This window comes from Henckelia pumila, chromosome 4 (genome assembly GCF_033568475.1).
Source record: "Henckelia pumila isolate YLH828 chromosome 4, ASM3356847v2, whole genome shotgun sequence".
Classification (NCBI taxonomy): domain Eukaryota; kingdom Viridiplantae; phylum Streptophyta; class Magnoliopsida; order Lamiales; family Gesneriaceae; genus Henckelia; species Henckelia pumila.
Window position 1 is genome coordinate 9,911,073 of NC_133123.1, and position 10,199 is coordinate 9,921,271.

At 36.3% G+C, this 10,199-nt stretch overlaps 2 protein-coding genes across 2 annotated transcripts; one reads left to right on the forward strand and one right to left on the reverse strand.

Moving 5' to 3' along the window:
* Positions 1–46: 46 nt before the first annotated feature.
* On the forward strand, positions 47–6,881 carry LOC140864548 (uncharacterized). The gene is made up of 10 exons (XM_073268806.1): positions 47–190; positions 982–1,132; positions 1,220–1,394; positions 2,775–2,845; positions 3,562–3,699; positions 3,790–3,881; positions 4,946–5,217; positions 5,850–5,935; positions 6,041–6,142; positions 6,435–6,881. Exons 1-10 carry the CDS (start codon positions 78–80, stop codon positions 6,594–6,596), a joined length of 1,362 nt encoding a protein of 453 aa, XP_073124907.1. The 5' UTR covers positions 47–77; the 3' UTR covers positions 6,597–6,881.
* Positions 6,882–8,096: 1,215 nt separating this feature from the next.
* Positions 8,097–9,285, reverse strand: LOC140865224 (polygalacturonase-1 non-catalytic subunit beta-like). Its single transcript, XM_073269790.1, has one exon. The coding sequence runs from the start codon at positions 9,258–9,260 to the stop codon at positions 8,247–8,249; it is 1,014 nt and encodes a 337-aa protein (XP_073125891.1). The 5' UTR covers positions 9,261–9,285; the 3' UTR covers positions 8,097–8,246.
* Between the last annotated feature and the right edge of the window lie 914 nt (positions 9,286–10,199).

The window sequence follows — 10,199 nt, forward strand, 5'->3', positions numbered from 1 at the left end:
TTGCCCCAATAAATATATTTATTTCACTTGGGTTTTCATATTGGGTTTTCATAAACAAGAGAACGAACTGGGAAAGCATGAAGAACAGCATCAATAGTAACGATAGAGAAGAGGATCGAAACAAAGATTCACCTTCTTTATCTTCCACACTTGATTCCAGATTCAATCAAACTCTCAGAAATGTCCAAGGGTATGTATGCATGTACATGGATTTTCACATTTCAGATCCATCAATTTATAATGGAATATGCCGCAATTTCACTCGGTTAACTTAGTGATCTGCTCAATTCTATGCTGGATTTGACTGCCCAATCGAATATCTGTTGTGAAAATTTCGATGGGTTTGTGGGATTTAAGCTTTAGGTTTGGTGATTGAATGCGGTGAAGCTTTTTGTTCGTATTCAGCTGAATTCACGAGATCGTGGAGTGTGTGACCATGTGCTGGCACCAATTCCGCTTTTCATTGTTTGATTTGAACTTCGATGGATATATATCCTGAGTGTTTAATGCGATTTTGAAGACTAATATTTTTAGCTAGACGGCCACCATTTTGTATCATTTTCTTATGTAAAGCTTAGAGATATTTGATATTCTTCCTCAAGAAACTCTGTATCATAGTTCGCAACAAATCTCCAACACACCATTACTTTGTCCGCGTTATAGTTGCTTTCTGCTGCAAGTTATGAAAGGAGTGAATAAGTGTTCTATCAATCTGTCTACCTTATCCCATTTGAATGGTATTAAAGTTATTACATTTTACTTGTGTATTGTTGTAACCTGCAACATAAATTAATCAAGTGTCCCATGGGATAGTTGATCGCTGAGTATTTACTCTACTTTATTCTAATAATAGATTTTGCCTTCGTTGATCTGAGCTACATTAAATGATTGTTGTGTTACTAAGAACGGTTCTATGACACTTTTCTACTTGTTTCATAGACTTTAAAATGTTCAGTACCTTATATATTCTAAGATGCATAGATTGCTCAAGGGTCGGAGTTTCCCTGGTAAAGTATCGATAACGCGAAGATCAGAGCCTTTGGATCAATCAGTTTTGTATTCTCCAAACACCAGCAGAAGATATTCAGAAAGTGATTTTGAGCATGTTGAACAATTGGAGGGATCTACAGAGGTATTATTAGGTGTCTATTTCCGTTTTTCCTGTTTTGATTCAGCTTGATATGAGGATGGCGTCTTTAGTCATTTTTCATGCATGTAGAATGAACTCCAGAACAGAAACAATACAAATGCTAGTTCATCTGTTAGCCATACAGCAATGGGTAGCGAAACCACATCAAAAGAGATCCAGAAGTCCTCAGTGGGAGCCAGAGCTACTGATTCTGCAAGGCTAATGAAGTTCACTAAGGAATTATCTGGAGTGTCCGTAATATTAGGTATTGCAAAATTGATTTTTAGTATTAGTTGTATTTTTAGTCATTTGTCCATTTGTAACCCTAGTATAGATATTAATATATGTAGGTATCGCTGGTTATGTGGTCATACTGTTACTAAAATTGGATAATTGAGAATATGGATTTAGGTAAATTTAATATTCAATCTACTCTTGTCCTTTTGATTTGAATAGAAAGATGATTTTCAATCATAGACTTTTAGTCTGATGTCTATATGGCCTCTTTTCAACAAATTTATGTGCTCCTCAGAAATATGACCAGTCAATTACACTAAATATAGTTAATAATTATTCATGCTGATAAATTCTTTAACTGTTCCACTTTTTGATTTTTATTTGCAGCATAGTATGAGTCTGGATCGAGTAAAAATTATTTAGATAAATGTTTGTGAATAATACATTAAATGCAGATGCTATTGAATCTTCATTTTGGTATTGCTTTTGGATATTTTGCCTAAAATTCAGTTGATTGCATATAATGTTTCAGCTCTATTACAGGGTTTAAAGCATATATATAAGCAAATGCATGGGCATTCATTTTTCATACACTGACGATGCACATTGAACTCTAGTTGTAGTAACTCAATTATTTATTTGAAATGATTTTCTGATTTCCAATTCTTTGGACCATCACTCAATGATTGTACCGATTTCTGCTTATAAATCAGTCATGTGCTAACTTTAGGTGGCGCCAAAGGCCATCTGAGTTGTGATGTAGATTGTAGAATGACTATTATCAATGCGATAATTGTATCTTAATTGGGAACATTTTACCACGTGGAAATACTAGTAATGAAATGAGTTTTGACAATGGAAGGACCCAATAATTCAATGTTATCTGTAAAAGAAAGACTGGACCTTGATTTGGACTGCATCTGTCATATGGACAGGACAGAAGTAGCTGCTGCATGTCCGAGCTGGATTAGAGAAGGATTGATATCTCATTTTGAAGAAGTCACAGCTTAGCTTCTTCATTAATTTGGGACAGTAGGCAAGCATAATTGTTGGACTCATATTGTACATTGTTGGACATTTTGCAATTTGACCCTTGTCTGAAAACTGATGAGAGATTAAGTTGACTTTGAGATTTGGAGTTGCTACTTGTAAAAGCATCTACAATATTTCGTGAATTTGTGATATATCTATTTTATTTTTTCTTCCTTACAAAATAAATTATTTATATGCAACATGTGGTCTTCTAGAGAACACTATGAAATATTGACGCTTGCTGCTTAAGATCTCTTTTATTGCTTTGGTTCATATTTGGGATTTATGGCATCTCAGCTGATATATTGTTATAACGTGGAATTTATGCTCTAATTTCCACTATTCATCAATGTCTAATTGTCCCCTCATCTTGCAGAAAAATTGCGTGAATTAGCGTGGAGTGGTGTGCCTCCATATTTGCGTCCAACTGTATGGAGACTTCTCTTGGTATGCCTAATTTCAAATTGAGTATTATTCTTTCGATGGGAGCATTATAGATATATAGTTGTAGATGTTAGATTTTATTTTTTGAATTTTTAACCAAATGTAATAAGAAATATGAATTGCCGCATATTGTCTTCCCCGTAAATAGTAAACTGGCCTACTTGGATTGCTTGATTCTCTCCCTCCCATCCATCCCACTCACAAACTGGATCCTGCACGAAAATAGGATAATTGAGCAACAAATAATCAGAGAACAGATTAGATAAGGTTTCCTTAGATTTGACTAGTATTTTGGCCCTTTTTTTTATCTTTATTATCAGTAATAATCTGGTATTCATTTCCGGCTCCATTATTGGGCGAGACATTGGTGTGTTTGTCCTTAAAGCTAGTCTTTTTAAATCTACATAGCCAAATGCATGACATAGAGCAGTAAGTAAGATGAGGTTTAGGAACACTGGAAGAGATAATCTAATATGACTGGTGTGAATAAAAATGCATTCATGATTATCGAAAACTTAGAATAGGTGTCAAAGTAGCTTTCTTAATATTTTTGAATTATGCTACTGCAGCTCTATCATCAAATTTCATTGAATGTTTGTTGTCACATCCTAAATTTTTATATGTTGTAGAAGATTATTATCGACACTAATCCATTGCACAGGTTTTAGAATTTTTACACAAAAATTATCTGTTGAATTTAAAAAGTTAACTGACAACAGGGATATGCACCATCTAATTCAGATAGAAGGGAGGGAATTCTGAGAAGAAAGCGCCTAGAATATCTTGATTGTGTTGCCCAATATTACGATATTCCAGATAGAGAGCGCACAGATGAAGAGATTAACATGCTTCGTCAGGTTCTATGATGTGATTTGTTTTTGCTTGTTATCACACGTTTGTCATGTGCCCATGTACCTAATTAATTAGAATTCGTCTATACTTTCCAGATTGCTGTTGATTGTCCCAGGACAGTCCCTGATGTCTCTTTCTTTCAACAAGTAGAAGTCCAAAAGTCATTAGAGCGAATACTGTATACATGGTTAGAAACTTTCTTGGGCACTTTTTTCCTGCTTTTATGTTATTTGTTCTCTTTACGTGGGTCCCTCACATAGAAAAGATATAATTTAGGGAAGATGATTCATATGCCATTTCCTCTTTTAATTAACGGTTCTGGAAAAATGACTTTCTATGAATATTGTATAAAAGTTTGCGTAGATGCATCCTAATCCAAAACAACAGAAACATGCCGTGAAAGTACATTCTCAGTCCCAAAAGATAGCCATGATGACGCATAAAGAGGTTGAACAAAACTGCACGCAGTGCTACATAGTCGGACTCAGTTGACCTTTTTTTTGTTTTTGGCCTTGTTTCTATATCTATGCTTGCTTTCCTAATATAATATTTTAAACCTTTAAATCAATCGTGCAACTGCAAGAAATGTTGCCTTAACTTATATGTCGCCAGTTTGAGAAAATTAATTATATAACCAAATATAATTCACGGATAAATGAGATTAGGGATCTAAACAAACCACATCGAGCTGAATTGAAGAAAATTTTAGGGCTCGAATTTGATATATTCAAGCTCAAATTCGATTCAAAGCTCGAAAATTTTAATATGTTGGCTCGAATTCGGTTCAAAATAAAGCTCGAGTTTGAGTTTGGCTCGAAATATTCGAACACGTTCGCGAGCTACTTGAAAATAAAGGTTTGGACTGTATTTATTTATTTTATAATTAGATCATAAGTATAAATATTAAAGCTCGCGAGCGGCTCGTGGGCAATTGAACAAAATAATTTAGGCTCGAATTCGGCCCGAAAAGCAGTTCGAGTTCGGCTCGAATTCGATGATTTTCGAATACGAATCAAATATTTACGAGCCGACTCGATTCGTTTACACCCCTAGTTGAGATATTTATGCCACCGTGCCTGGGTTAATGACAAAATTATTTTTGTTGCCTTGTTCCTGCACCTGCTCTAAGAATTTTTCAATCATAATCTCTATGAATCATGCAGTTAGCCTGTAATTGCCCCTTATTGTTATTTCCCACTTCATCTTTCTATCCACTGTCAAATTTCTCAGTTCTTTTCTTTTTCCTTCCAGGGCTATACGGCATCCTGCAAGTGGTTATGTGCAAGGAATAAATGATCTTCTTACACCTTTCATAGTTGTTTTTTTATCAGAACACTTGGAGGGTAGTGTCGATACTTGGTCGATGGCTGATCTTTCTTCTGAAACAATATCAAATGTAGAAGCTGATTGCTATTGGTGTTTATCAAAGCTTCTTGACAGTATGCATGACCATTACACTTTTGCCCAACCTGGAATTCAGCGACTTGTGTTCAAACTGAAGGAATTGGTTAGAAGGATTGATGGTATGACCTTCATGAATTTATTCATCTTTGGTCTCTTTCTCTCTCAAATCTATGTATCATTTAATCAAAACAAATCCTTTTAGATTGTAGTCTTTGCCCATATTCCCATGAAACATAAGCATTTTTCACAATGAGTAGTTAAAAATCCCAGTCTTAGATTTCAATGCTTACTAAGGAAATATTTGGATTAAATAAATATATTTTGTTCCTGGAAGCCAAAAACTCCAATGATAAGATGGTCTTATCCAGTATATAGTTAGATAGTCTCTGAGTTTGTTTATATATTAATTAAAAATCTAAATGCGTGCTTCGATTTAAGTTTACAGATCAGTTGGTGAAAGTTAATCCATGATATAGGTTAGTTTTTGCCAATACTAGGTTGAGCGCCATAAGTAAATGATGTCATACGGGAATAATGTAAAACTTTCATGCTTCTCATTCCCTACTGAGTTAAAATGTCATGGTGACATCAAATTTTTTTTACTGCATGTTTAGATTTCATTGTGAAAACCCAAAGTTACATGAAAATTCAGAGTAATGTTTCCATCTCAAAAGCTTCTCTCTATCAGTCTGATATGGTGCTTCAATCCATCTTTGCCCTTTTTGACAAGTTTGTTATCTTGATGTATTAGAACCTGTTTCGAGGCACATGGAGGAACAGGGTCTTGAATTTCTTCAATTTGCTTTTCGCTGGTTCAATTGCCTTCTTATACGCGAGGTTTAGATGCTGGCATTTCTTTTATTTGATGTGTACTAGGGTTTCTTGTAACCCTTTTAATATTAACTGTGAGTGAGAAAATGAATGGAATCATATGTTTTGTAGATTCCATTTCATCTTGTTACTCGCTTGTGGGATACATATCTGGCTGAAGGAGATGCTTTGCCCGAATTCCTGGTCTACATTTTTGCTAGTTTTCTTTTAACGGTGAGTTGGCCATCTCATGAAAATTCTTTTACCTGATTCAAGCATTTGACATAAAATGATATCACAACCTTCAAACCAAATGTTATCAGATAATAGTACTTCCATTCTTGTCAATCAGCCATAATCTAAAGTCTAGCTATTTTGTAACACACACACACACACACACACGCTCGCACGCACGCGCGCGTTTAGATTTCCAATGATGTATCCTGTATGCAGCCGTTACCATGCGAACACTTTCTCACAATCGACCGCGTTGATATGAGACATATTGTTACATGTATATCTGCAGTGGTCGGATCAGCTAAGGAAGCTTGAGTTTCAGGAGATGGTGATGTATCTTCAGCACCTTCCAACACAAAAGTGGAGTCATGTTGAGCTAGAGATGGTGCTTTCACAAGCTTATATGTGGCATACCATGTTCAACAACTCTCCAAGCCATCTAGCTGGTTGATTTGATCTGACCCGACACAACCCCACCTGACCTGACGGTGAAATAGTCGACACCCTCTTGCACCTGAATTTTTATTTTTATTTTTTGGGTTTTTTTTTCTCTCTGTCCTGTTTTCAAAATCATGCTTGAGTCCCATCTTTGTATTTTGGACGAAATTTTACATTTATTTCGTTCATCTTTTTACTTCGGCAAATTCGCCTCTAAACCAGTTTTTGAAACTCGTCAGTTGTAAAATAATTAATATATATTTAGCATGTATTGGAACGATGTTCCTTTGCTTGGCTAGCAATATTCTGATTCAATCGTCTCTGACAACCAATGAAATCGACTCGTTTCTTCATCTCTCTTCTCTTAGGATTTCTTTTTTTTTTATGGGGACTTAAATAAAGCCTGACCAAGAAACAATTAGCTACTTGGCAATAGATATCTATATTTTATTTTCATGTTTTGGGTTCCAACTCAAATTTTTTGGATGACCCGGAACTCTGAAAATGGACTATTTTTCATTTTCTTATTAACAATGAATTTGTGCTTGCAGTGGTGACTTTATTTTTTTCCCCTCATTTTTAGTCTATTTTTCATCGAGTCCATCGTCTAACCCAAATGTCACATAATATTATAAAAAAATAATGACACATTTGCAAGTTTCTTTTCAAAAATTCATCTCCGTATTTACGGTTATCACAAAACCAATTTCCGATACATTTATGACTTTAGTGTAAAGATAACAAAAAATGAAAAAGAGCCTTTGTATGATACGTAAAAGTAAACAATTAGTTTGTGGGAACCGTATCCTTGAAGTCTAGTGATCAATGTTGCTTTATGGAAATGTCCTAATCGTTACCAAACATATTTTGTTTATCAATTATGATGAGGTTGAGACTAGATTTGTCAATTTATAGATCTCCTATTTCATTTAGTGTAAAGATGACCAAAAAAATGAAAAAGGGCCCTTGATAATCGGCAGAGTGGTGTACCAATTGTTAATCGGGTTCTGGGTTGGATCGCTCCTCCAGTTGGACATCTGAGATTGGATGTGGATGCGGGTTTTGATGAGCTCAAAGGCTGTTTTTCTTATGGGGCAGTCGAATTGTGGCGGCCTCTGCTTCCCCTTTGCGTAATCCTGGTTATGTTTTAAAGGGTGAGCTATTGGCTATTCTTTCTGGGACGAGGCTTTGTATTAGTTGTCATTTTTCAGATATTTGTATTCACTCTGATTCTATGGAAGCTATCGGGGCTATTAAATTAAGATTCATAAATTCTGTTAGGACCTGAAGGTGATCTGGTTTCCTCCATTAAAGAGTGGCTTGGTGATGGATTTCTGGGGATTAATCATGTGAGGTGTAGTTGTAATTCTGTAGCACATCGTCTAGCTGGCTTCGCCTTTTCTTGCTCTAGTCCTTGTGTTTGGAAATTTTATGGCTTCCCCTTAGCTTTTTGGTTACAAGAAGCGGCTTGTATTGACATTCGTTTGTAACGTGTGTTTTACTTCCAAAAATAAATATATAAAACACCGAACTCACTCACTAACTAACACGTAACTTACATTTTGCATAATTTACCAAACCAAGCAACGACAATATTCATCAAAACACATGCATGAACTAGAACACTTCCATTAGCTAGATTTTGGAGTAAATCAGATCTTCATCACATGGATTCCCTGTCTAGAATCCATGCAAGATCAACTTGGGTGAACCAGTGGCACGCCTCCCCTTCTCCGGGCCTTAGTTTCAGTATCTTAAACGCAACATGATTCTCCGGCCATGGTGAAGTATCCATGTGACATATGGCGAGAAGGGTATTCACCGGAGCTCCGGTACTTTTCGGCTCGACTAGATCCACAGAATACAGACTCGTGGAGGACAAAGAATGACAAAAAAAGGCTGCAAAAGGAAGATAAGCTTCGTGGCAAGCTACGATTTTATCGGTGTTGAACTTTTTAACATTCTTAACCATGAGATTGGTGTTTGATCCTTGGTTGTTCTTGGATGTCAAGGATATCAGCCTTTTCCCACCCAAGACTGACTTTGAGAAGCTTATCATCTCCTCGAGAGATCTCGGGCAGCTCTTCACTTCGCCCTTTATTGCTGCTGCATTGCAGTATGAAAGCGTATTCACGATGGTTTCTTTGGTGGCTCCTTCGGCGGCGGAGCCGGGGAATAATTTGGTGATTTCTCGGATGTTTAGAGGGATTTGTGATGCGATTTGAAGGGGGAGAAAAGCAGTGTCGGAGAGTGACTCCTGCAAGTTTGGGAGATGGACCAAGTTTCCTTTCTTGAGGATCGAAAGCCTGAAAAATGAGAAAGGGTCTTCATTTTTCTGGACATCCAGTGTTGCTCCATTGTTGTTATATGTCTTTTCTGTGGTGTATCTATTGCTTATTGTCTTGACATCTTCAAGAGCGGAATCACAGGCCAACTTTGCTAGTGAACAGAAACCGGCATCTGCATGGAACTCAGCATTCTTGGACATCATGTTGCTGTAATAATAACAATCATTTTTGCTCAAAGGGGACAGTTTCTTGAGGATGGGTGCTGGGATTTTGTTGCGCACGTTTTCGGACCAGAATTTGATTTGCTCGGAGGTGATTTCTGATGCTAAGCAATTGAATGTAGCAAAAGAAGCAAAGGAAAACAAGAGCAAGACTAGTGTGGCGGCCATTTTTAATTTGCTGCAAAATGTGAGGAGGGATCCATTTATTTATAATACGGAAAAAGGAAAATGGTATATGTACATGGATAGTTATTGGGTTACAGATTACACGAAAAAAAACATTAAAAAAAATAGCTAGCTAATTCAATGGAACAAAATCTTCATCGTGATATTGGTTCTTGTTTTTGGAATATCTGTACAAATTCAGAGTTTTAAAACTGAAAACATGTTTGGAGTTATTTGAGACAATTATCTTGAAGATGGTGAAATCCTACATTTATTACTTGTGTTGATAGCTGTTCATAACATGTAAGTTAGGTTAAACAAACAGATGCACGTTGGTATTATCAGTAAACGTGTATAATTTTATGGCTGTAGAATATTAAAATTGGTTAATTGGTCGTTCATGATAAAGGCTAGTCGGACTCGAATAATTCAAATGTTGTATTTGGGTTTTTCGGACATTTGAAATGTTGGATTTGGAGGCTGTGGTTATTTTTCTTAATAACCTTTCAACGTCCACTGTACATCTAAATATAGATTAATAACATATTCATGTTACCTGACTAACGTAGTTTGCAAACAATTGCGTTAGTCCGGGGGTTTACCCAATGCACACCGAAAATAGCGGCTGCAAGTTCCCACGTCACAAAAATAAAATAAAAAATAAAAATAACATATTCATGTATAAGCCATCCACAATGACCAAGGAAGCCACGCGAGGAAGTGGACTTCTTCCATCTAGACTTGGCCACGGGCCGGGTTTGGGTTGCACCCGTCGGATTCGGGTCGGCAAAAGACCAACCCTTAACTGGCCCGCCCGTGAATGGTTACGGTCCGGTTCGCAGAATCGGCGGTCCAGGTCCAATCCGACCCTTTTTTAAAAAAAATTAATTAAAAAAATTAAAAAAAATAGATTTTTGCAATTGAACTTTTAAAAATTCTATC

What these genes read in the sequence shown, in the direction of transcription:
- LOC140864548 (XM_073268806.1), top strand. Translation starts at nt 78, where the DNA reads ATGAAGAACAGCATCAATAGTAACGATAGAGAAGAGGATCGAAACAAA. An exon ending in CTGTATGGAGACTTCTCTTG is followed by an intron (nt 2,846 to 3,561) that starts GTATGCCTAATT and finishes AACTGACAACAG; the next exon opens with GGATATGCACCATCTAATTC. An exon ending in ATTGGTTAGAAGGATTGATG is followed by an intron (nt 5,218 to 5,849) that starts GTATGACCTTCA and finishes TTGATGTATTAG; the next exon opens with AACCTGTTTCGAGGCACATG.
- LOC140865224 (XM_073269790.1), bottom strand. Translation starts at nt 9,260, where the DNA reads ATGGCCGCCACACTAGTCTTGCTCTTGTTTTCCTTTGCTTCTTTTGCT.